A 26,892-nucleotide genomic window follows, 5' to 3' on the forward strand; every position below is an offset into this window, starting at 1 on the left:
TTTACGAGGAAAGAGTTTCTCTGTAAGGTAAATGTGCATGTATACGCACATGCGCACATGCACACACACACGAGAATTGTGTTCTAACAACTACCAAAACAAAAATACTAAAATATTACTAAAATAAAAATAGAGTAATGAGCCTCAATTTTAGGGCAGAGACACTAAAAGGAGTCTGAAGGAGTTAAATTCCTTTTAAATCCAATGAGACATAATTGACTAATTCATTTAGGCTTTTTCATTATAATCCCACCTGGGACTTACTCTTCTTCCATTCCTATCGGTATCTCTCCATGCTTGTAGACACTGATAGTAACCTGCCCTGTTTCAGAACCGTACTTATTCTTGACATAGATGCTGTATTTTCCTGTGTCTTCATTGCAGACTTTCTCTATGGTAATTGTGACAACTGTCCCCTTCACATCCATTTTGTAACGATCTTTAAAGACGATAACCTTCTCATTTTTGAACCAAGTGATTTCTGGGTAAGGATCTCCAGATACACAGCAAGTTAAACACAGGGTCTATTGTAAAACAGATAGCAGAAATAGATTATGAAGATATAAATGACCAAGGAAACTCAGTTGATGAGAAATTAAGAAAAATAAAAATCAATTCTTTTAGATTTTCAATAGGTGAGATTCCAGGACTGTCCACTCCTTTTCCTGATATCAGGATTAACCTGACTGAATTCACTGGGCCTGACTCATATTTGTGCTACTGTCTTTTTATAGCTTTCTTACACTGTAAAGTGACACTTAAATAGCCACATGGTGAATTTGCAATTACTTTACAGGATTTTTATTCTGCCTGTGTACCAGTAAAGGGCAATGTGACTCAGAAATGTAAGCAGCAAATTGATATGATGGAAAATCAGGTCCAGCACTTAAAGGCCTTAGTCTAATCCTATGAAATGGAAGACAACAGAAAGGATCTGGCTGTGAAACAGACCTAGGAAGCAGTAACATCTGAAACCTGCAAGAAAGAGGTTCTGTGCCACAAAGAGCACCTGTATGTGCAGAAGCACATGCATGTTTGGGAAGCACCATCAACAATGTAAGGGGCTGATACAAGTATTGTGGAGGGTACCACTTCACACCTTTGGCAATTGCAGTAGCTCAGAAAAGCTCCTGGGAACATACAGGAGGGGAAAACAAGTAGTTTTCTCCCCACCAGTTATTCTTCTATGTCTGCACAAAGGCCAATTATACGAACAGTTACACAATATTACCTTGTCCTCCATGATGGTGGCAACATCTGGCAGACCTTGAACAACTCTGGCACGACCTGGGAATGAACAAATATGACCTTTTAGTTTTACTACTTATCAGCGTACCATTTGGCTTTGTTTCACAGACGGAAGGAAATTAATTTACTTACACTTTTCTGCTATTGCTGCTTCCCTGAAAGTGAGAGAGAAAAAATTGTAGTGGTTTTATTTATTAGGCATTGTATTCTCAATACAGAATACGACACTCAAAATAGATTTAGCTGTGAAAATATTTAGGCAGGAACTTACTTTAGTCTTCTGTGCTCAGCCAGGGCATCTTCAAAGGCTGCAAGGAATGAAAAGGTTTTAGGGAAAGTTGCCATTTATTTCATTTGACTTAGTAGATTTAACATAATGCATCAGTGTTGGAATTACAGGTATTTGTGCACAAGATATGTATGATTATCATCTAGACAGTATCTGTAGCTGCCTTAAGGAGATATAATCTATTTATATACTACTGAAATTAAGGGGGGTCTAGTATTCTTTCCAAAGAGAAGTCCAGAGGAGGAAAAAAAAACCCAACTTTGAACAGTTTGGAAAACTCTTTGTAAACCTGAAGCCACATTCTCTTTTCCAAGATGCCACCTGTAAGCTCTGTTGGCCTATGGAGGAATCAGACACATCCCAGGAGCAGCTGCCCTCTCACTCATCCTTTCCCCAGGAGTGTCTTAAGCTACGGCAGCACGGCTCCCTAAAGGCTTCAATCCTTTCTGCTGCGCACTTCTCCTCTCCCCGTGTTTTCTCTGACTTCTGTGGGCACTTCACTGTCCTTCTTAACCCAAAGAAGAGTGCTGTCATAGCGTGCTGTCATGGAACTGCGGCTCCAGCTCAAATGGAGGAGAGAGGAATCACTGCCCATGATTTGAAGGAATCTTGGAAAAGCAGCTCAGTTATATCTCATTCCTATGACGGTATTGTTTGACTCAGCTTACCTTGTCCAGACAAGTCAGTTGACAGTTTGTGAGAGTTGTTCCCATCAAATAACTCCAGGGTGTATTTTCCCTTATCTGCATCTGTTGGGTTCAGTATGTGAAGCCAGATCTGATTCATTGTGCTCCCAGTTTTCAGTCTGTCACGGCTTTCCAGTTGTTTCTCCCTAAGTAAACAAATTATATCATTTCAATAGTATTTAGTAGAGCTGTATAAATTAGCGTGCTAACTTTTTTTAGACCTATACTGGTTAGAATAAGAGAGTGGGAGTCAGGACCTCACTGTTAATTTCATGGAGAGTTATGTACTCAGTCACTTTTGAAAATCTCATGGGGCATCTAGCTGTGCTTTTCAGCACTTTGCCAAAGCTCTACAAACTTTACAAAAGACCTCTTAGCTCTTATTTAAGAGATTAAATAGGATTTAGATGTTGAATATTTGTAAGCGTTTAGACGTTTAAACGTTATTAAAAATTGGCCTCCTTATATATGTGTGTAGGTGGTATCTAATAAAACACCATTTCTCTATTTTATGAAGATGTTGAGGCTAAATTAGCTAGTGTTTGGAAAGAATTTTATAATGTTTGGGAATATTTGTTATTCAGAGTGGGGGAATAGAGTGGTTTAGGGAAGTACAAAGTAGTAGAAATAAAGAATTTGAAAAAACCAACAACTTCTTTTCCTGTCTGTAACCAAGATGGCTGTAACTGAGCAGAACCTTAAATGCATCATTATTATTCTAGTAAAGATGATCACTTATAAATATGTCTGGAGTGCTAAGATAAAAATAACATGACTGCTTATTTTGGAATTCCTAGACATGTTTCAGGATGCAGAGTGAATTGTGTTTTTCAGCTCTTACTCAGACAAATCTACCATTGCCTTAAAAAGCTACGGGCTCAGGCCCAACATGTTTAATTTTGATGATAAACAGTTACATGCAACAGGACTACAGAAGCCTTGCAAATATCTTTTGGGGACTTACTTGTGATACCAAGTTGTTTTCATGTAGTCTGTGAAGTACTTCACATCTGTGTAGATTTTGATGCCTTCTTCAGTAGGCTGAATTTTCAGAGGTGTAGCAGAAAGAGCTAATAGTATAATTGAAAGACTGAAATTGAGGAGGACGTTCAAGAATGCACAGTTTTACACGTTACGCAAACAAAATCCCAAGCAATCTATTAACATTTCTCTCTGGAGAGTGTGGCTAGCTGAAAGTAGGATGGTATTCTACCTCTTGAAGATCCTGGATCTTTTAGCAGCTGGTAGAAAAATGTCAGCATCTCTTCTAGAGACCTGGGTCTGGAATACACATCTCATGGATGGAAGTAGTACAACTTGGCCAAATTCACATGGCAAGTGATGTGACAAGGAGCAAACTGCTGGCACGTAAAGGTCACAGAATTAATTTGTAAGTGCAGAGGGTTTTATGTCCCTGGGTTTATTTACTGACCATCCTCCTTGACAGTTTGAAGGTGCTTCTAACACTAAAGGAGTAGTAAATGGGTGGTATTGTATTTGATCCAAACCCAGGGACAGCTCCTGAGCAGTTTGCTCTGATCGTGGCACCCCACCTTTCTCCCTTTCCATTATTACTGTGTCAGCTGGTGAGAAAATGACGTACCACTGATCTTACACAGCTCCTTAAGAAGGTCTTCAAAGGCTGCAAAGACATAAAAATTTGTCTATAAATACAATATTTAGCAAATCACATCTGATCTACCAACTTGATTTCATTGTGTTTAGAATGTATTATATCTAGTAGTTATTCGTTGTCTTTTTCTGTTGCAAAGCTTACTCAGAATGGAGTTTTTGCCACTGACTCATTTATTTTTGGATGCTGGGCATTTCTTACTAAATTTAGATACTTCTATCTTTCTTAGCACTCAATGAGTGCAATAGACTGCCTCGCAGAAAGCAGATTTATGTATCAGGTTTAAATGACAGATTCCAGATGTCAGGGTACGATTTAATCTTGGGAAGCAGAATCTTCTGATTGATGTTGAGTTGAAGTGACTGAAACATTACTGAGCTTTTAACTGTGGTGCTTGACAGAATTTATAATGCGGTTACAGCTTGATAAATGACTATATATGTAAATGACATTAGAATGTCAGAACTGCATATTTATTTTTCAATTTCCAGAGCATATTCAGAACACTGAAAAGTGAAGCAGGAATCTGCAGTAATATTAATTGTTTTTCCATTTGATGTTGCCTTTTACAACTATTCTGTCATTATCATTCAGCCTAGGATTTTTTTTCACTGGTGGGGGATGCAGAGTGGAAATGGAAGTTTGTTCTCCTGATGCTTCGGAACACTGGCTGAACTTCCAGGATTGAAAAGTTGTCTGTGGATTATCAAATGAAGTATACTATGGACAGATGGAAAAAAAAGCTTTGAGATCAGATACAAAGGAGACTTTTATTCTGTTCATTGGGCTCTGTATAACTCTTGCAGAATAAGAGACTGTTTTACATAGTGCATTCCAATCGCACATGAAATACTTGTGATTTTTAAAATGATCAGCATATATATATATGCTATAGTAAATCAGGAAACTCTTTAAATTTCACCAGTAACTTTTTATGCTGGTTTTAATCCCTATAAAAGCATGTAGGTACTATGGTAATTAACAATGTGGTAGAAAGTTACGAAATTTCTTTTTAAATCCAAAATTAATCCCAGGCAGGGGTGTGAATGTGTATTAATGCCTGATACAAGGTTCTCTTACCTCCTTTTGTGAGATCAAGTTGGGTGTAGTCCTCTCCTCGGTCATCTGAAACAAGTGCTTTGTATTGGCCCTCATCTGCTTTGGTTATCTAGCAAATACATATGTACATATGTAATATTTATTAAAAAAACAAAACAAAACCAACCACACACACACCCCCCCCAACAGAAATTTCACATGTCATTGAAATAGGACAGGATTTGGAAAAGGGGGAAAAGCTGAGATTTTATTCTTCCCTCCCAATGAATTTGCCTGGACGGATCAGAAAGGAGGGCAAAAAAGGCAATCCGCCTCAGAATCTCCTTTAAAAGGTTAGAACGGGCCCTGGTTCATTATGAACTGATATGTTGTCAGTTATGGGGAGTCAGTATCTCAGCTTTTGCCCTCAGTCACCCTGCACGCCTGCGTGCCCTTAGTGGTGTAAGGTACAGGTCTGGGACTCAGTGGTGATGAATGCTCACTGCTCCATAAATTTTCCTCTTGTTGCTTTGCCAATGCTTTTGACTTGTGTGAGCAGAGATTCCCATTCACATACATTTATTTACTTGTTTTCTGTAGGTGATTCGGCTGTTTGAAATTAAGATGAAAAATCAAAGCCAAACGAGATTCAAATTAGCCACGCAGAGATTGCACTAAAACTCTTAACTGCACCATCAAGCTCCCTTTCTTCAGCTGTATCTTCTCTGAGGCAGAGTTAAGATTACAAGGGGCATTGTATCAGCTTGTCTGGCCTTCTCTGTAGGTCAAGCCATAAAATTTCATTCAGTTACTTCTGTAATGAGCTCAGTAACATTTTTTGTTACTAAAGTTCATCTCCAGAATAGGCAACCAGTCCTGATCAGAAAACCTGAAAAGCCCACACTTTTCTTTTTAGCCACTCAGAACATATTAAACTTTTAACAGCCACTCATGTTAAAAACATCTTATTTCTAATTCAGATCTGTTTGACTATAATTTTAAGTTGTTTCTTCTTTTTTGCTTTTCTCAGCGTTTGTTCAATTTCTTTCATTTAGTGGGTACTACGCAAAAGACACATTGAATATTAATAAGATCAATCCGTATTTTTGGCATTTTTATGTGATCACCAAAGCCTCTTTTTTTCACCTTTTTAATACGAAGAGTTCCTATTCCAGTCTGTGGATCAAACACACCACCTTCTCGTACTTTCTTATTGAAGAACCATTGGAGGCTGGTGTCCTTTCTCAGGTTTGTTGCCTGTTTGAAGTCAACATTTACAAGTCAGGGTCCCAAGTGCATTTTATTTCTGAATGCCTTGATGTCCTTCTAATATGAAACATCACTTGCATTAGAGGATTGCTGCAGAATCTTAGAAGCTTCCTTCTTTATTAAAATTTCTGTCCAAGATATACTGTCTCTTAACTTTAATTGATCTGCAAATAAGCATTTGGATGAGCACTGTTCATACCCTTCCCTTAAAATTCACGTCTAAAATTTAATGCTAAATGAATTCAGACTGTGCAGTTGCATCACATAGCTGCATGTACCTTGCAGGTAAGGAGTACTTCACAGTTCTCAGTAACCTTCCATTTCAAATTCTCTATAAAATGCGGACCTATAAAAGAAAATAAGTGTCTTTTGCAATGCATTTCCCCAGCTCTCAAGTGTTATCTACAGAAATGCCTCCATCTAGTGGTGATTCCCAGCAGTGCGGTCTGTCGGGAATGCTTCACGCTACTGAGTTTTGCATGCAATGAGCACCACAGTTTAGAGCATATAATTATTGCTGGTTTTGTAATGTCCTTAGGTAACGTATCTTTGTTGAGGAATCCTATCTCAGAATGTCGTTAATGATGCTGCCTAACCAGTCCTTTATGACTCTACTTTGCGTCCAGTCAGTGTAGGGGTTGATCGATATTTCCCAGGTGAATTGCAATAGAATGGAAAAGCCATATATTTTCTCTTTTCTTCCTGATTCTGGGAGGGTAAACTGGGGGACAGATTACTTTATATATACTTTCATCTTATACTAAGCATCTCTGAAGACAAGAGACTGGACCTATAGTCTAGTGTGGTATCACAGTTGTTATTAAGTGCAGGGCAGAGTATCTTAAAATAAGGAATCTTATCCTAGTGTATTAATCATCTTAAATAATACACTTAAAAAAAATGATACAGAAAAGTATTTAGAGCACTCAGTGAAATAGCTTTGCTCAGGTTTTGCCATCCTGTTGGCATAGTTCTGGCAAGTGATTAACTTTCAGCTTATCTTACCCTGCTTTTTCTTCCATTCTCTCCGTTTTGCATCAGCCTCCTCTGCAACTTTAGCAAAACCTATGAGAACAGCAATGGTCAAAGTCAACAAACCCCCACTATTTCTCAGTGTAACACTTTAGAAATTTCTGATCACGAAAGGTATTATCATTAGAGCTGTGATATTTGTTTATAAGACATCTGTAGTGCATGAGTTACCTCTGGTTCCCACTGAGAACCCTGAACAGATTAATACCATCATTCTTTCATTGTATGGGTTGCTCAGAACCTAACATTTATTTTCATTAAAACAAAAGAGTCTTTGAAGACCTGACTATTGTCCATTTAGGAAATGAAGTAGGAGTTTTGACCATACAAAAAGGTAGTCTAGAAACCCGCAAATTAAAATGTTTAAAAACTAAGAAACACAGAAGAAGGCAGAGAGCGTAGAATTTACCTCTGTTTTAGACAACCGCATGTAACTTTAGTTATCTCTACTTCCTTCATTGTCAGTAAAGAAAAATGGGCACTTTTAGAGCACAATTCATCATACTTATTTTATATCCTGAGCTTAGTATGTGCTGAATAATTCTGTAAAACTGACTGTTTCTCTCCACCGGTTGTGAATGGAGTCAAGCAGACTTGACATTTTATAGACATTTTCCATTCAAAAAGTTTGGAAGCTTTAGAAGGTCACTTGAAAACAAACTGTTTGCAAGAACTGAAAATAGAGATAGACACTCTATGGGGAAGTATTTGAATGAGAATCTTGTTATTTTCTATTTTTAATTAATTAAAAAAGGCTCTCTGTACTAGCATATACAAGGACCCTGTATGTTTCATGTTCAGCTTTCTTTGTTGCTTGGACTTGTCTTCGAGTACAGTTGACACTGATTTCTTTATTGCATTCAGTTTAATGCAGTTAACCAGCTGTTAAATACACTGAATTTTCAACCTGATCCTGTCCTGAGATAAATGAGTACAGTTTACTGCCAAGACACAGACAGTTTGCCATAGCAAGATAATATGTAAAACTTTTGAAAAAAATAACTAAGCATTCCACTGGATGTTTTGCTTTAGCAGACCATTTTTATCATTAAGGACCTATTTATAAGACCAAACGCTTCAATTTATGTTAAAGAGAAATTCAGATAATTTCTTACATGATTCCTGGACTTCAAATGTGTGCTAAAATAAGTATTTGTTCTCCCCATTCCCAGTGTGCCATTATAACTGTCGGAAATACTTCTGGGCCTTAAGTGCCTAGAAAACTTTCCACTGAGCATGGCAGTCTATATTTGATCCTGTTCCACTTACATTCATCCACAAGAACTAGGGTGAATTGATTTTTAGCTTTTCCATCTTGCAGCTGGGCTGTGTACATCCCTTTATCGTCATCACAGAAATTCTGGATTATCAGCTCTACGAGACCTTTTCCTTTGACAAAGTTTATTTTATGTGTCTGTGTAGAACAAAGGAAATATGATAAACTGAATAGTTTTTCCACAGTGGAACTGTTCCAAGGTCAGATCCTGGCACAGCATCTTCTACAACAATCAGACATTACAGTCCTTTTATATATATATCCTTATATACTCCCCTCATCTTACAGGAGTAATGAAGCGAATGCAGTCTGATATTCTGTATTCTGGGATTCATCTATTATTTGTTTATGTACGTAGGTATAGTAGAATTGCTTACAGGAGAACTTTTCTCTGGGAGAAAATTTCTGTTAAAACCACATAACACAATACATTCTTTCTTGTTGGATGTTACAGACTTTTCAGCTTATCAGAATCTGTATGTTTTTTAGTATAATAGAAGTGTTGCACTTAATTACACATCTGTGGCATGTAATTGCGTATTTGGGCAACGATGAATAATATTGCCACCCTCTTGACATCATGCAAGCACTACTGAACCTTTTATACATACACCCCGAAACCTGCCAGATGCTTAAACATAAATATCATCATTATGCCTTACCGCCTTGTTTGCTCTAAGCAAATACTATCATTACAAAGAGCTTGACAGACACTTTATAATCGTGCATAACCATGTCAGTTCTCCAATGTAGAAAAACAATTCTTAGAATAGACAAAGCCTTCAATAAATCTGCTACACATTGCTTTAAAAAACCCCAGCATCACAATAACAGCTCTGAAAGTCTTTGGCCTAGTCCTACCCCTTTGCTATATATGTTCTTTTTGTTATCTTGGCATTGCTACGCTGCATTTAACTGACAGGCGAATGATTTATATTGTTCTTCATTCTCAACTGTTCTCCGCTCTGATCCTGTCATTCCAAATACTTTTAAAATGTTATAATATTAACTTGATACGGGAAGACAAGGAAGAGGCTAGAATATTTTTTTAAATGTATCAGGCGGTTGGAGTGCACTGTAACACACGATGCAGTGTTATTTCCATGCCTCAGACTGAGAAATAAATCACTTTCATCTGCTCTTAGAATTAATGAGATTTATCCATATTCAGTTCAAAGAGGTAAGGTGGAAAGCTTGCAGCTTTGCTTGGTAAAGCAGAAGAAAAATATCCTGTCTCATTGTGAGATGGTATTTCTTTAGCATCCACTGAAATGAGTCGAGTTTGTTCATCCAAGACAAAGCTCTCTGTCCTGCACAGGTGCATTTGAAGTATCAGATGGATTACACAAGGCTGAGGTTTGTTGTCAGAAAATTCCCTTATAAAAGGGAAGTCTCTGCTGCAGCAAGATTGTCAGAGGCAGCCTGTCAGGAGGGTGGGGATAACAGGAAAGCTGGATAAGAAGGAGACGTTCTCTGGGTGTTACCACTGAAGGTTTTGCTGGCCATAGCACAGAGGAATATTACACTGTCTTGAACTAACAGCGTCAATGCTGCAGCGTTGCGTGATACTAGGACTGGACAGCTTGAGAATCAGACAGTTGGCTTTCTGTTTATGCACCATGGAAAACCAAGCCCTAGAGTCTTCCAAAAACACACATCAAAATATCTGATGGGAATTTAGAAAACTGGGAATGTACCCATTTGCTCTATCTCCCTGTTCAGCAGGGGGAAAGTAAGTCAGAATTCAAAACAAAACAAAACAAAACAAAACATACTGGAGTACTTGTAAGCTCCTTGTCATTGAAGATTAAATGCAGCTCTGCATTTGGTGACAGCTTTTCAACCTCCAACCACAGCCGCACTTCTCCCTTCTCCAGAATGTCAATGTTCCATCCAGATATCAGCTTGATCACTGGAAAACAAAGAGAACCACGGAGGGGAATTCAGAGGGAAACTACAGAATTTGGCTCAGCCAGGGCCCTTTCAGAGTGGCTCCTTACTGGTTCAACTTACATGGGTTCCTGATTTCACGGCTACGTTTCAATAACTTGTCCAGATCTGAAATGCAAAGAATAACAAGTCATTTAGATTAGTACAACTAGGCCAAAACAAATTCATTGTATTAATTTAATTTGTTAATGAGCTTTATTTATGTCACGAAGAAGATAGTAAGTACAAAACATTTGATAGCCAGGAGGACTAGAAAAGGAAGATAATTCTTAGTTAATGTCTGAACAAAATGTTGGTTGTATCAATTCAAGAAACATGTTAAAGAAGTTTTAAATCACTGTGACAGTGTAGCTGTGTGTGAAATCTGAACTGTAATGGAAAAATGACCTTCCAAGAGCATGGAATCTTTTCTTAGGGGACTGTAAAAGAAACTGCCCTTGAGCCTTCAAGGAATGGGAAACATCTTTCTAATGATGCCACTATCATTATCACTTACTATTCCTCTATGAGGAACTTTCTTCTAAACATCTAATATTAGAAAATTACAGCACATCAGATTTTTGTTCTTGTCAATTATTAGTTTTTACCTTCTTTTGTTAAAGTGCAGCTGGCAGAGATATCGTCATCTACATCCGTGACCTCCACTGAATATATACCTAGATCCTTTTCTGATGGGTCTTTCAGTATCAGTTTAGATCTTAAAAATAAAAATAGTAATAATAAAAATTATATTTTCCTCAAAAATTATGCCTTCTGTAACAGAATGCAATACATTTGATAAACCCAGAACATCAAATATAGCACTTCTTATCATTTATATGTGACACTAATGAGCAAGGCAAAAACATTAGCAGTATGATGGTTGACGCTTCCCTTTTGTGACCTGAAGATTGCACTGAATGCCCCATTTCATGGGCATCAGAGCTGAGAATCAGGTACAGAGATTTGCAGAAGTTCAATTGTGTATATGTATTTTTGCTGAATATTGTAGGGAGAGGGAAACATTTGCCTTCACATTTTTCTCAGCGTTTAATGTGTTCTTTATTTGACAGTCCACAATTAATTTTTGCAGTGTGCATTATATACTCACTTATTGCCTTTCTCTTCAGTCTGAACTCTGTCAGCATCTGGTGGTCCTTCATAGTCCTTTGACCAGATAAATTCAGAGGAGTCATTCTTTTCAGGAGCTTCAAAAGCCATATAAATGAAACCCTCTTCATCGACCCCAAGTTCAATTTCATTTGTGCCTGTATGAGCAGAAAACCCACAAAACATTCCTTACCAAAACAGATCAGGGCATCTAACTCAAAAAAAAAAAAAAAAAAAGACAGAGTAAATTAATTTGGGCAGTTTGATTTGCTAATCTTTATTTTGGCTGCAGTTCTTTCTTGCTATGAAACATGTAGCTGATGCTTCATAAAGCAGTTCTTTACCAGAATCATCATAGTATTTACAGACTCGCACAATCTCATCACTTTTAGTTTCATACCAGGTTTGGTTTTAGCCACCACAGGATCCGAAGGGAGTGAAGGGGGTCCAATTCCAGCCTTGTTCAGTGCTCTTACTCGGAAAATATAGCATTTCCCTGTCTCCAGATCTGAAACCTGCAGGAAACAATGACAGGAATTAACATAAGACTAAATGAGAGGCAACACTTGGATATTAAATGCACATACAGACCTTCATATGGGTGGTGGCTATGGAGTGCTTATTTATTTGTTTCCATTCCTCTGACCCTTCTTCACACATGTCTATATAATACCCTGTAACTGGACCTGCTCCTATGTATAGTGGTGCTTCCCAGTGTAGCTTCAGGGATGAGTCTCTTACTTCAGTGCACTTTACATCATAAGGAGGGCCTGTTCAAAGAAGGGTAGGCTGTCAAACAGTAACATTGAAAAATGCAACCAGGTGCACTTTGTTGAGTTTGAGATCAGAAAGCAGAGAATTTTAAGATAACAAGTGAATAGTGGGTCCATAGGAGATGCTTTCTATGCTAATTAACTGCAGAAGTAGGTTCTAGAAAAAAGCATACATCAGCTGGTTTAATGTTATTTGCTTTGGTGTAATATACAAAGATGTTAAGATATTAGATCCAGATTCTTCCTTCTCTGGAAACATTATTAAAAATACCTGGGTGCTGTATCTGCATAATGCAGAAATAATAACCTACATCTGAATCGGAACTTCTCTAGAAGTGTTTGTGTGCTTTTCTGTACCGGGAGCCACCCTTATACAGACCTATAGTTTTTAGGAGTCCCTTGGATTCACAGAAGAGTGAGGACATAACCAGTATACCTGGTAATATTTTTCTGGCTGTTTTTTTTACATGAGCGATACCTGGTTCTGGCATTGTCCATTCCTCACATCTGAACAAATCACTGGGTTCAGATACTTCCCCAACACCAGCCATGTTCACTGCACAGGCACGGAATTCGTACAGGTGACCTTCCTCAAGGTTGCTGACCTTTGGATTTGGAAGTGCGAACAGATTATTAGTACAGCCCTGCATGGGCATAGTCTTGTGAGGGTAGGAAGAGAGTTCTAGACTAGAAAACAGCTCAACCCTTGTTATAGCTAGGGTTCCCACTATGCTTAAGGAAGGACAGTATATATCTGAAATGAATACCGTGTAAACTCGTTGAGGAATTGGCTGAATATTGACTTCATGCCAGTCTAGTTCAGATGTATCATGCTGATCTAGGAAATAACCCAGAATCTTTGTTCCTCCCATGCGCTTTGGGGGTTTCCAGCCGATGGTCATGTCAGCCTTCCCACAGTTTAGAAGAACAAACCCGTGTGGTGCTGATGGACAAGCTGTGCAGCAAAGGGAGAGAGAAAACACGGTATTGTTCAATGCAGGTTTGGATCTAGGGATCAGGAAAAGAGGTGGAGGTATGGGATGAACTGGGCTGAGTGCTCATTTCTCTGTGTGCTCATACCAGATGTGATTCTATTTGTGTTAAGACCCCCTAATACCACTTTTGCAATGTAAAAGTATTTGAAAATGATAAGATTCTTATTTGGAAATCACAGCAAAAGTCACGGATGTGTCTCAGGATGTTTTTTGCATGTGGCTTTATGGTTTGTCTGACAGAAAAGATGGAAGCAGTGGGTCGATAAAATGGAGAAGATGGAGGGCTAAATTATGATGGGTAGGATTGCAGTCGGTAGGATTTTGTAATTGCTCTGGAGAAATTAAAAATGCTGATTTCAAGATACCAGCATAACTGAGCGCTTAAAATGGTTATTTGTACCAGTGCCAAATTAATACTGAAAATGTAACACATTGCTAAGTCAAAATGCTAATTAACTCTGTCCACTCCTGACAAGTATAATTGATGACAGAAGCTGCAGGGTACAAATAAATAAGTTCCCTGTTGCTTTGCTTTGCTTATCTGCTCAGCGTTATTACCACTACATGTAATATAGCTATGCATGATAGATACATTTTTGAGGGATTTAATTTTTGAGTGTATGTGCATGTATATGTTACTACTTACCAATAGCTGGTCTTACAACGATAGGATCTGTTTCTGGTGAGCTTTCACTTAGTCCTGCCTCACTGACAGATTTCACACAAAAGACATATTCTTTTCCAGGCTGCAGCCCAGGAACAGTAAATCTAGGAGAGCAAATTAATATGTTTGTGTTTGGCTGTTCAAAATACAGGTAAATAGTCGTCTGAACAGACAGCAATACATTTTAATAAGGCATTGTTACTTACAAAATCATTATTTGCCATTACAAATTAAAATGCAGTGTCACATAAAATGGCTACCAATAAATCAGACAGTAAGTATAGCTCAGATAAGAGAGGTGTCACACTGCTGGCTGGCATTGTCGGTAGAATAAACAGGACTTTTTAATGGACTTTTTCTGCTTGACATGTGACCCCCACAACTAGAGAGGTATTCTAAGTCCTATGTGTGAGTGACACCAACTTACTCTACTGGAAAGCAAGCAAAAAAGTGGAATGTGGTTCTGCTGGTGCCACAAGGTCTATCTAGCTTCTGCAGATCCAGAGTCTATGAAGATATACACGGACTTTGCTGTCAGTCTGGCTTTGGGTGTAAAAGTGAGACTTTGAGCAATACTTAATTCTGAAAGAGGACGTGGTGTTTCTGTGCGTGCATGCCTATGTGTGTGCAGAGAAGGAAGTTCTTTTTTTATCTGAAATATGATTCCAGCCATAAACAGAAGAATCCAAGTTGGCACCCTGTCTTCTTTCAGTGGAGTATAATAGCTGAACTCACTCATTACATGTCACGGGCTTATTATTGACAGTTTGCCATTCTTCTGTCCCAGTCTCCCGACAATATATGTAGTAGCCAAGAGGCTCCAGACCATCCTTTAACTTGTCCCATTGCAAAACAACAGATGTCTTGGTGTCTCTGAAAGCTAAAACCTGAGAGGGTGGAGGCAGAGTAGCTAAAAAAAGAAAAAACAGAGAAAAATGGGTGGAGGTTAAAATTTATGAATTAAAAAAAATATGATAAGTGAGTTGGCCTGTTTGATTTATTCACCTTTTGTGGAGCATCATTTTCAAATTAGAGCAAAACACCATGGACATTTCTAGTCTACAGCCTATATTTTTATGTTGGGTTTGCCATATCTCATATTCCTCTCCCTTACAGCCCATTGATTTCTGCAGAGTTACACCTACTTAACCTTCTCTGAAGTAGAGGAGAAACGAGACTCATACAGTAACTCTCATGTGACTCCACTATGAAATGGGACCGGCTTCACTCTTGAGAAAAAAGGACAGTATGAATGAACAGTAGGGCAGCTTTAATATGGGAGAATATAAAAAAATAAAAGAAAGAGTGAGTGCTTGTCTCTCTGCATAAGGGAAACATGGGCATGAGCCTTTGCATCTCTTACTGTTGTCAGCTCAGTCTGGGAAGAAAACAAAACAAATCAGCACTGCGAAGACTGCTGTTCTGTCGGAAGCCCCCAGAAACAGGCTCCTTCAGCAGTCGTATCATTCCTTCCAACACTGGTCTGCATAACCAGTCTCTTACACAGTGCTGGAAGCATACTTGGATTAAACACAGGCTTCAACTGTTTCTTATTTTATTAAATGTGATTCCCGCATCATTGCTTGATTAGATTTACACTGCACTGACCAACTGCAAAGTAATTAAACAAGGATTTAAGGCTTTAGGAGATTTCCTGATATCAAAGCAACTGCTATGTAATCATATACCATGAAGTTTAAAGGAAAGGGGGGGCAGGGGAACCCACACGTTACTTTCATAGTACATCTCCTTTTCCATATCATTAGTATAGAGCATATTAATGAAATAATTACCCAGTTTTGCTCCAGCAGTTACAGGCTCACTGGGCAGGGATGGCTCACTGATTCCATACTTGTTAACAGATCGCACGCGGAAGCAGTATGATTTTCCTTTAACAAGATCAAAGAGTGCAAATCTTGGGGAATTAACTGGCATATCCAGATTAACCATTTGCCAGGAGTTGCTGCCTACAATCGACTGTAACGAAAAAGGTGATGATTTACAACTCATGTTGTAAGTCAAGCTTAAAAGCCTCCTGAGCAATAACAAAGCTAATCTTTACAGGAAAGTAGTTTTGTTTTTTTTTTTAAAAAAAAACCACAAACAAAAAAACAAACCAAAAACCTAAATTATGTATTTCTTGTTGATAAACCCAAACTTTTCTTACTTGGCAACAGAGGGCCCCTTTGCAGCAGAAATGGTACAGCAGGTGGGAAATGAGTATATATGAAAGTAGATTGGTAGAAGATACTAATTAGCCGGCAAAATGATTAGTGGGGAACAGGAAAGTGAACTATTGTGCAGTTCTTCGCAGCTTTTCCACACTTAAGGGCCCATAGGGCAGATACAGTCTTCCTGTTAAAACTCTGCTACTGTTCTGTGGTGTAAAACTTACTTATTTATTCTTTGTTAATCATTACTACTTGGGTTGGTGTCAAGAGTCAGGATCATAGCTCAAGTAAACAGGGGAGTTGGAGAGAGGCTGAGCAAGCCATTTTTGAGGCTGTAGTTCTCCATTTATCGACACAGTGAGTAGCCTTGCCGGTGCCATAGACCATCTGAGAAATAAATGATTCTGTTCTGCAATTTCCCTTCTATGTGATATTATTTTCTTACCTTTTCCACATAATAATTCAGTGGCTCTCTGCCTCTTGGATCTGGTTCGTCCCAGGCCAAAGCCATATAATCTTCTCTGACCTCACTTGCATGAACATTGGTGGGTGGCAAGGGAATTTTAATATGTCCTACGGGAAGTCAGAATAGGCTATGCTTTAGTTCTCACGTGGCAGGAAAAAAATTTCTTTTACAATGGATTATGTTTTCCCACTATAAAGTAAGATTCTTCAATGTAAAGGAGGAGACTTAAACCCTTTGGGGACATAGAGGCAAACCAAGATTATTATAAAAGGCTGTGCTGTTTAGGATAGTTTCTGATCCTTGTGCAGCTTACAACGGTGTTTCACCATATACTTTCCTAAGTGTGTTTTCTCCAGAGTCATGTTATTACAGATCTCGTTGTAGAACAATCATTCTTCTCTGAGAGAATGGCTCAGTATAAATTTGAACTTACCTTCCAGGTCATCCTTGAAAATTTCTATCGTCCTGCCTTCGTCGTATGGAATAACTGTAATGTCAAACAGGGCAATGTTATCTACCAAGAGAAAATGCTTGGGGCTTGTCAAGAAAGACAGAGTTCAGGACTCTGTCATTTCATTATGTGCATAATTATATACATTTCATTACACATACAATGAAATGTTGTAACTGGTATTTTGATCTTTTTCTGTTCAGAATAGTACTAAGGTGGGTTCAGCAAAGGCACAGCATGGCAGTATGTTGCAATGATATTTGTGAGGATGGGGAAAATCTGGACAAACTGCATTCAGTTATACCTGCAGCCTCACATTGCACTTAAGGAGAAAGCTTTCCTGTTTTAGTACAAACCTGTTACTCTCTTGTCCTTGCTGGGGTCATATGTTGTAACTGGATCACTGGTTTTTGAAGGATGACTGATGCCCTCTTTATTGACAGCCTTTACTCGGAACTGGTATGTCTGTCCTTCAGCAAGGCCCAAGACAGGGTATCTGCAGGTTTTCACAGGCTTGTCATTGCATGGGACCCAATCCTCTGACCCAGCAACACACCTGAAATGAAACATAGCCCATGGAGGTCCTTCGTGGTTTTTCCACACATGATCATAAGCTTTTTTTTGCTCAAGGATGATTACATACAGACCTTTCAATATAGTATCCCAGGATCGGACTTCCTCCGTTATCACTGGGTGCTACCCAAGAAAGAATCAAGCAGTCTTTATTTACATCATGGCATTTCACATTGAGTGGGGATCCAGGTGCGCCAGCTGTTTCTGCTGCAGCATCTGTAGAAACCCCAAGTGATAATGGTTAGGTTTTTTCCTTCTCTGTACCAAAATTTTCATTCAATAGCTTAATTTTAAGTGTCTAAGGGCCTACATCCCAGTAATACAAGTCATATTTTCTAATACCTAAATCACTACTGAAAACAAGATTTGGACATTTTTATAATTCTATCCATGCACAAAATTGGGAGATATTTTCTTATGTATGATGTTGTGAATTCCTTTATGCCAAGGTATTAGGAAAGGAGTTTTTGTTCTAAGTAGGATAGAATCCTGCTTATACCTCTAACAAACACGTAAGTGGTCTGTTCTTTATATCCATCCAGTGAGGGGACACGGATAGTGTAGAATCCTTCATCTTCTTTGTAAGCACATGACACTGTCAGAGAAGCCTCCTGGTCTTTGTACTTTAGTTCCTGACGTTCAGAGTTCTGCAGCAACTCACCTGTGAAGCATAAGAAGGGGTAAATGAATGCCACCTGAACTGGTTGTGTCAGGAGTGGCATATTACTAAATGCAAAAGAAAACATAGAGCAAGATGAGGGATCTGTAAGACACTGCTGATATTACTGTTATGCCTCCGAGTTATAGTCATGGACTCTGATCCTACTTTGTGGCTATGTCTCTCTGTTCCCTTTGTACACAAATGCAGAGCAAAGAGCATGGTCCTTGTCCTGAAGAGCTTGCAGTCCATGTGAAAAAGAGTAATAAAATGTGGCTTCAGATGAATTAGTGAGTAAAAGGTACTCTTCACACCAAGTAAGTGGATGCTCTGAAGTCTGCCAAATATTATGCCAGCTCTAACTGAGGATACATTACCGCTCAGCACGCAGGACCTTTTGTCTGAGTGGTGCTCAAACCAAGAAAGCGGAATGGGACATACTGTGCATTTTGTGTATTTTTATCAGATCTGAGATACAAACCCTAACCAAATTCTTCTCAAATCACTAAAACTCAATAGGCCTTGCTATTTTCACAGCTGATTCTGGCAGAAGTGCTGGGATGGCAAAAGCAGTCTTACTGTGTTCTTTCTGCTTTCCAAAACTTAATAGCAGAGAAAGTTGTGGCTAAGGTCGACATCCTTGGTTGCCAGCAGAACAACACAGAATATCCAAAAGGTTTTTTCACTAGAGAACCACTGGCTTTTCAAACGTTTGGCTCTTTCATTGTATAGAACTAAGGCTCTTAAACTATTCTTACGAGAAGAAATAAGTCATTTTAGTGGTGTCATCCCTTTACAAATGAGGAAAACATACAAATTAAATAATAACATCTGTAGGTTTAGAAGAGCTGAGAGCAGCTAAAGAATCCTGAATTTGAATTCTCTTCTGTGAACATTAGATCACAGCTATGAATTCAAACGGTATATTCATGTACATATATGTATATAAACTTAGCTGTTGCATACAAACCATCTCTGAACCAGGTAATGTCTCGTTGGTGTTCAAGTAAATCAGAAGAGAAGTAACAGGAGAGGGTGAAAGGCTCCTTTTCTCTTGAAAATAAGGGTTTCAGTGGAAAAGCAAAATCTGCCTCTCTGGCCATAAGGGATCCTATGAAATAAGAGTAAAAGTCAGCATGATAGACTTCCCAGAGCCTTCCTCCTTGTAGTATTTTTATTATCATATATTTAGAGTGGTACCTGAGCCTTGCACTGCTCATGTGCAGTCAGGCTAATAGGAAAAGCTATAGCTCAGAAAAAAAGAATCAAATTGCTTCAAGCTATAAAAATAAAAGGAATAATAATAACAATAATTTACTCACTTCTGTATATTTCTGAATCAAATCCTGACTCTTTTCCATAATATTCTGTAAGAAAAGAAGAAAATACATTTAGCAAATCTCATGCCAGTGTTTATCTTCCCCTCAAAAACACACAATGATGCTCAGCAAACTATGTTTTTCCCTCAGACCAGCTCTTAATGTGAACCTTCAAAGTGTCATATGGTAAAACATTAATTTATTTGACAGCTGATGACCTTCACAAACAACTGAGGATGCGTCTACATAGGAAATTGTTCATATGACTATACTAGTAAAAGCAATACTGCTTTAAATGCTCATGTGCACACAGTTATTCATAGCTAAGAAAGGTTTTTTTCAGTTTGGGTTCTGTCTTTTTAAACTGCACTAGGAAAGTTATGCTGAATAAAAACATGCATACAGAGAGGTACAACTTTTGTCATATGAGTGTATCAATATGGTACTGTCAAATTAGAAGTGTGACAATCTAGGATCACCCATAACTGAAATGCTTCAATTACGTCCCTGTTTGGAGACAGAGCATGACAGCTACTCATTGACACATACAGCACGGAAAAGGAAAGAAAAAAGTGATGGTGTCATAAACATTACTGAAAGTGGAATTTGGCCAAACCCCTGGGTTTAAGCAGCATTCCCAGAGGATGATGTGGGATTCTTGAAGACTACCAATGACTGGAACTTCAAGCTTTAACCAAAAGAAAGGATATCTGTCCTGAGACACTGAGGTAATTCCTGGAGCCGAGGGAAGTGTGTCCCTTACCAAATCACTTGTTTCAACAGCCGTGGATTCTTTGGAGGCATCATATGTGAACGCTGGCCTGCTTCACCTGATCAGTGTGAGAACTGCTGGCATCACAGCACAAAATGAAATGATTTGGAGCTGAAATCTAAGAACTGATGCACTTAACACAGGAGGAAATTGAGATACTTTCCTTTCTTATCTTTATAAGCTGCAAGAAATGCACTAAAATAAAGCCTATGTTTTTCAATGAATGAAGCTTGGCAGTAGCAGAGCCCACTCGTAAGCAAAGGATGAGGACTGAGTGTTAATAGCTGAAGAGGAAAGAAATAGAAAGCACAGGAGGCAAAGCACAGCCTCATCCCAGGTCCCTCAGTGATGCCTTTAGGGAAAGTGAACTTCTGCTGTAGGAACCACGGATCCCGGCGGCCCTCCCCTGGCATCAAGGGCATTCGAGACAGCGTGGGGCCAGGAGAAGAGATGCCATCGGCCTGCCTGGGGGATGAGGAATGTTTCCAGTGGAGGCAGGATTAAGGCCTTGGTGTAGTCTCTATTTTCAGAATGTTAAATGCAAATAGCAAAAGGAAGAATCATATTACTGGGATGGCATTAGACAGGGTCAAGGGAGAAGGAACAGTGTGGGCCTCTCACCCGCAATCACAAGGAACAATGTTTGCAAGCTTTTTGAAATGCTGATCAGGACTGATGAAGGACAGTTTAATCAGGCGCTTAGAGGTGAAGAGAGCAGTCCCATCCAAGGCTTTCTGTGGTAGACCACAGCTCTTATTCTACCATCATGCCTGCTGTGATCCTAAAAATGCTGATGGGAATTGAGAGGAGTATGTGATTATTGCCATGGATTTGTTTTCAGACAGCTGCTTCTGCTTTATGGCAAAGGCCCAGTTCCTGAGTTCTGGACATACTATAAGAACCTTTATAGAAGAGAAGCATTGCACACCTGGTAACTTTTTCTGTATTTCTGCATTAGGGTAAGGGGAAATTAGGAGTCTGGGAAGGCTTGCAAATGAAGGTTTTCTGGGCTATTATACATGTCCCTTTAGAATTGGTAAGTGTGTGCTACGTATTTCTGGATATGCTGAATTTTGACATCATTGTTTAATTAAAGGATCTGAAAGATATCATAAACAATACACTTCTATTACAATTCTGGAGTCACGTTCTTCTGTACGCATATATATCCCCAAACAGTATTCAGATGTGATCAAAATATGGCATGCAAAGAATAAGAATGATAATAACATAACCCATGACAGAGCCAAGAATATATTAAAGCACTAACAATAAATATACTATCTAAACCAAAGAAGACCCCTTCTGTTTGAAAAAATAGTTCCAGCTGGCTTTGCAATTCAATCAGTCGGAGAAGCCCATCTCTTCACGACCAGTAAGATGTCCTAAGCAAACCTGTTCCCTTCCTGTTCATGTGTTACCATTTGAATTACTCCCTGGACTCTGTCAGTCCCACTGAAGCGTTTAGTTGTCTACAGTTCTGTGGATCTATTGTGTTCAGGCTGTTTATGACAAAATTGTTATTTTTATATATATGTGTATATATATATATGAAATGTGAACAGCTAAACTATGATCCTATGAGACTGCACTGCGTATTTCTTAAAGCTTTATATAATTTCCCTTTTTAAGTACTGGTAGCTTACTTCCTTCACCATATGTCTGGATTTGGCTTGTGCAGAATGTGTATCTACGGTGTCTACACCAGTTATTTTAAGAACAGCACAGATCCAAAGAAGAAAATCTTATATTTGCTCTTGGTAGTTACTGATTTGAGAGAGAAATATGGTATTCTATGCAATATTGCACTGAGAGATCCCCTTGAAAGCCACAGTACTTGTTAACCAATTTCTTGCTTATCTTTAGAAATGCAGCAGTCTCTTTCTAAGCCTGTTATGTATTTAACTGTATGGCTGTTTCGTATCAGTCCAGAAGAAATAAGTACCTAAATTTAGTACAATTTCAGCACAGGACAGCTGTGTCCATATGGAATCTGAAAGATTTTGCCTGAGTCCAGAAATGACTGAGAAAGAGAAGCCGTTATATCAGCCATATACATATTAGTGGTAGCTAAGGATTATTTTACCCAGTTGTGCTTTCCCCTCACTAATAACTGAGAGAATTTCTCCTCTCCTATTAACAGAATGCTGACTTCTTTCTCTGTTTTACCAGCGTGCTTGTATGTTCCTATGATATAATGTATAGCATTGAAAATATTTTGAAGAATCTAAAGAATTTGTAAATTTAAAACCAAAGGAACATTTTCTACTTACTCCTAACAAGCACTGTAGCAAATGAATAAGCCTCGCCGTATTGATTCTTAACTTCAACGCTATATTCAGCAGAATCTTCCATGGAGCATCTGGAAAAAAACATTTCCCCTCCATTTAGCTTTCAGTTATTGTTCATACTTCACAGGACAAATTCAAAGGGGTTCCTCTTTAATCCCAGAAGTTAGAAGTAGGTATTTGCTTTTCATCAAGAAGCTGCTTTTCCTTTCGATTACAAGGATTTCTTATACTTAGTGGTCAATTTTTTCTCTTAATACACAGAAGCAAAACATTTCAAGTAATGAACAAGCAAAAGACCTGTGGAACACTTGGTTCCGCTGAAGATATGCATGTATCTTTATCACATGTATAATTCACAGAGTTGAACTAATGTCATTTTGATTACATTAATCCATCCTAAATCACATTGGTATGTCTGCTTGTGAAGTGCTCCTAATGTGCATGGCCTTACCCTGAATGAGAAAATTTTGGCCATGCCTAAAAAGAGCAAGGCTCTAAATTTTTTTTTTAAGATTTTTTAAACCTCATGAACTGCTGTTGAGATTGCTTCCTAATGGCAAAGGTTTAGCTCAGACACAACACACTAAAGTCAAGCAGGGTCAGATTCCACAAAAATTCTCTTTTTTTATTTAGCATACACAAACTGGGAATTTCAGGAGAGCAGGTCTTATTCAACTGAAAAAACAACTCAGACGAGCACAAACATTACCTGCTGATGTGCAGGGTCAGCATCCCAAACTTGTTTTTTATGTTATATTTTCCTGCTGGGGCTAGGCGAGGATCAATGCGGACTCCATTTTTATACCTAGTTGAACACAAAGGAAACATGCTGCTTAGGAAAGGATGGAGAAATTGACTGGTAAAATTAACACTTTATTTTAAAATTAACCATGTCAAACACAACAGAGGCACAACAGAACAGAGGAGTAGACACAATTCCCTCTTTTACACGTCTCCCACATCAATCCAAAACAGCCTTGCAGCTAACCTAGATCCCCTCCCATAGCCCTGCGTGTGCTTCTTCCCTAGGGCTGCTTGCAAACTGCCTACGGGCAGCTTAGCGTTGGCTTGTTGCTTCCTCCTCAGTTTACGCTCCCTGCTTTGCAGGTTGTGTGAGGGAGTTCGGGCAGATGTCTCTTGCTTCTTTGTGTGGGAATCTGTGGGAGGTTCATATTCTCTTTGCTCTTTGCATAATTCAAAGAGGTTGTTCTGGAAGGACACAGGACATCAGGAGCTCTGACAGTGGCAGAGTTAGCTGCCTACGAAGTCATTAGTAATCCAAATGTTTGCATACTTCAAACCTTCCATGGGAGGAATGGTCAATCACTTTAACAAATTGATCAAAGTACACTTTGCAGATTGTTTTTTGAGGTGATCTTTCATTTATTTCCATGCCTCTGTTATTAACAGTAATGCTGTTCACTTCCTCTCCTGTGGTTTGGTAAATACGCAAAGCTGAGTAAATGAAAGAGTTGGTTTGTATTTTACAAATTGTAGGAGCGATGGCAGTTTAATGCTAAAACTTGCATAGTATACAAGGTAGCCAAGCCTTGATGGTGTGTATGTGTGTGGTGATTTAGTCCTGGCAATAGATTCTGGTTTCCAAGACTTAAATCCTGAGTTTGCCTGCAGGACGGAGGACAGCACCAAGGGAAGCAGAGAAATCTACATGAATGTCAGTCCTGTCCCAGAAGGAGCCCCAAAGGACTATCCACTGCCTCCACAGCCCACTGAATACTTAATGTCTTTACTGGTCCTAACAGTGGACCTGGAGAATTGAAAGTGTTTTCTGTGATTTCTGAAGCTCTCCCTTCCTTCTTTCTAGCAGGACACAGATGTTACTCCTCTAGCTGCTCCGTGAAACGCACACAGACTGTTAGCCACATGGGCAGCATGAGTCATTGCTATCAACTGACATACCAAGTAACCTGCGGTGGTGGGGAAGCCAGGACTGTACACACCAGCTTCACTTCCATCCTCTCCCACACTGCATGTACTCTGAGGGGGATCCAGAACATAGGTGGTCGCCCCGACCTCAGCTCGATGTATTCCTTCTCCACGCGTGCCTTTTCTACAGCCTATGACAAGGATAGACTAAATAAAGGCAATAGAAAGGGATTACGTTCTGACTACACAAAGTCTTTTACAAAGGGACATGTGTGATAATGCTTCAGTGGCAGGAGTATAAGGCCTTATTTCTAATGGTTTTGAGGTTGTCCTAACACCTGATTAGGTTTAGTATCCCCTCCAGAATGCTAGTTAGTCTTGGCAATTTTAATCCTGTTGGCGTGTCTGCTACCAATAGAGATGTCTGATCTGACCTTCCTCCGAAGGGCCTTCCGGTCAGCTCTCACACGCAGCTGTCTGCAGTTCCGAATAACCTCCTTTTCCAACTTTTCCATGTCATTCCCAAACCGAACTCTCTTTTGCCCCCTCTGTTCTAGCTCTAGGATGGCAGCTTCTCTTCTTATCCTGTAATCCCTGCAACAGGGGATGATAAAAGCCAACAGAAATTAGGATAATGGTTTTTATTTTGTTTTGGTCTTTTTTGTTGTTTTATAGCACATATTTTTGGTTAAATCAGCACAAGTGCTAAGGACAGAAACATCAGCTTGCATGCAGTATGGGAATGAATGTCAGGCAATTATGCCTCATAGGAACCAGCAGTGCTACCGTGAAATATAACACACTAACGGGACAAGAAGGGGATCCACTTTTAATCCCAGGCAGGGAACTGGGAGAAGGATTAAAGGGAGGAGGGATGTTGCTAACTACTTAGGTTGTTCAGCCATCACAGAAGGATGGACAGCAGGATTATTGCCAAGATTTTCTAGGAAAGAGGGGGAGTTCCATCTGTTACCATTAATTTATTCATCTGACTGTATTTTCCATTTATTCCTATGAAACCTGGTTTCTCTTAAGCACTTGCTTGTGAGCAGGGCAATATTACTCATTATCACAGGTACCAAGGCAATATAATTTCTTTTCCTGCATTTTAGTTGAGGTCTGGCGTTTTTCTTTTTAAAGGAAGAACCTCTTGATTGAACCCGCTCTTTTTGCTTCCAACAAAATGAATTGGAAACTGTGACCCCTATATACAAAGGCGATGTAGCATACAATGGTTATATTTGAGTTATAATGATTTCTGACTTACTGTGGTATTTCAGAGGTCAAGGCAAGGGCAGCTGCTATCGATAACTCTGAAAGGCTGAAAGTCTCTTCTTCTTCACTTCCAGAGGCATGTAAAAGAATCCAGACAAGGTTCCATAATTTCATAAACTCAAAATTCAACAAATCTGTGAATGCTCAGTGCCGAGTGTAGAAAGTCCTGTCTGGACCTGATTTACTTGGCCTGTCCCTAACTGTGGCTTACCTGGTTTTGAACTTTTTCTTTCTAGTTGTGGAGGTCATTTGCAAGCTTTGTTGCCTCTCCTCCTTTTGCTCCTCCTCTCTGTGGTGGAAGAAGGTTCGGGTTCCCATGCTGGGAAGTCAAAAACAAACTTTCTTGCTGGAATAGAATAAAACATAAAGTGGCTTTCAAATAAGACACCTTAACAGAATCTCTTCAAGTTATCATTAAGTCCTTGCTTTGCTTTGACGTTCAAGGGCTGTGAATGAAAGTTCATATAATACTATCTTTTGGCATTCAGACTATGAAAGGGGTTTGTTTTGTGACACTTCTGTGAAAAATGGAATCAGATGAAGAAATTAAAGTCTTTAAAGGCAGCTGAAGCTGTAACAGAACAGTAAGTAGGCAGCATTTTGTGGGTAGATTTGTTTTCCTAGGACTGATCTTATGCTCTAAATCTGGTGGATATTTTTCCAGAGAGTTCCATTAGATCAGACCCCCAATATAGCATGCAGACGAATGAGGAGCATCATGAGAAGGGAGATCAGAGGGACATGGAAGATTAGGGACAAAATAAGGTACGGAACATCAGATAGTGAGATACGGAGGAGAAGTTTACAAAATAAGCAGATTTTTAATCTGGAAACTATATTGCAGGGGTAGCTGTGATGCCAACTAGCCTGTGACTGGCCACCCAGGTTGTGATTGCACCATGTTCTGACCCTGCCTAGATGTGCCAAGGGTTAGATAAGGCAATGTTGCTGAACCAAACACACAGGCTGACAGACTTGGTGTCTGTCGTATTTGGAAAATCCAAGTGGATAACCAGTCCCAGTTGCCGTTGCCGAAACAAAGCACTTCTTCAGCCTGTATGTGTATCTAGGCTGCTGACAAGAACAG

At 39.1% G+C, this 26,892-nt stretch overlaps 1 protein-coding gene across 1 annotated transcript; it reads right to left on the bottom strand.

Annotated features, from left to right (window-relative positions):
• MYOM3 (myomesin 3) lies at positions 1-26,123 on the bottom strand. Its single transcript, XM_075173907.1, has 36 exons — positions 26,017-26,123; positions 25,798-25,872; positions 24,965-25,124; positions 24,564-24,721; positions 23,353-23,448; positions 22,626-22,714; positions 19,584-19,628; positions 19,232-19,372; positions 18,103-18,264; positions 17,678-17,819; positions 17,387-17,586; positions 17,013-17,066; positions 16,559-16,686; positions 15,736-15,919; positions 14,678-14,852; positions 13,925-14,046; positions 13,051-13,238; positions 12,762-12,888; positions 12,102-12,280; positions 11,911-12,025; positions 11,512-11,668; positions 11,009-11,118; positions 10,485-10,529; positions 10,247-10,383; positions 8,465-8,609; positions 7,169-7,228; positions 6,442-6,509; positions 6,041-6,151; positions 4,937-5,024; positions 3,827-3,865; positions 3,188-3,293; positions 2,206-2,369; positions 1,520-1,556; positions 1,381-1,403; positions 1,232-1,287; positions 1-524 (listed from the first exon to the last, which is right to left on the bottom strand). The coding sequence occupies exons 1-36, from the start codon at positions 26,121-26,123 to the stop codon at positions 261-263; spliced, it is 4,257 nt and encodes a 1,418-aa protein (XP_075030008.1). The 3' UTR covers positions 1-260.
• Positions 26,124-26,892: the final 769 nt, after the last annotated feature.

Source organism: Calonectris borealis, chromosome 25 (genome assembly GCF_964195595.1).
Source record: "Calonectris borealis chromosome 25, bCalBor7.hap1.2, whole genome shotgun sequence".
NCBI lineage: Eukaryota > Metazoa > Chordata > Aves > Procellariiformes > Procellariidae > Calonectris > Calonectris borealis.

Coding starts and splice junctions, on each gene's coding strand:
- MYOM3 (XM_075173907.1), bottom strand. CDS start 26,123: ATGGGAACCCGAACCTTCTTCCACCACAGAGAGGAGGAGCAAAAGGAG. Junction 7,229..8,464: donor CCTAGTTCTTGTGGATGAAT/GTAAGTGGAACA, acceptor CTGTTCTCATAG/GTTTTGCTAAAGTTGCAGAG. Junction 1,404..1,519: donor GCTGAGCACAGAAGACTAAA/GTAAGTTCCTGC, acceptor TCTCACTTTCAG/GGAAGCAGCAATAGCAGAAA.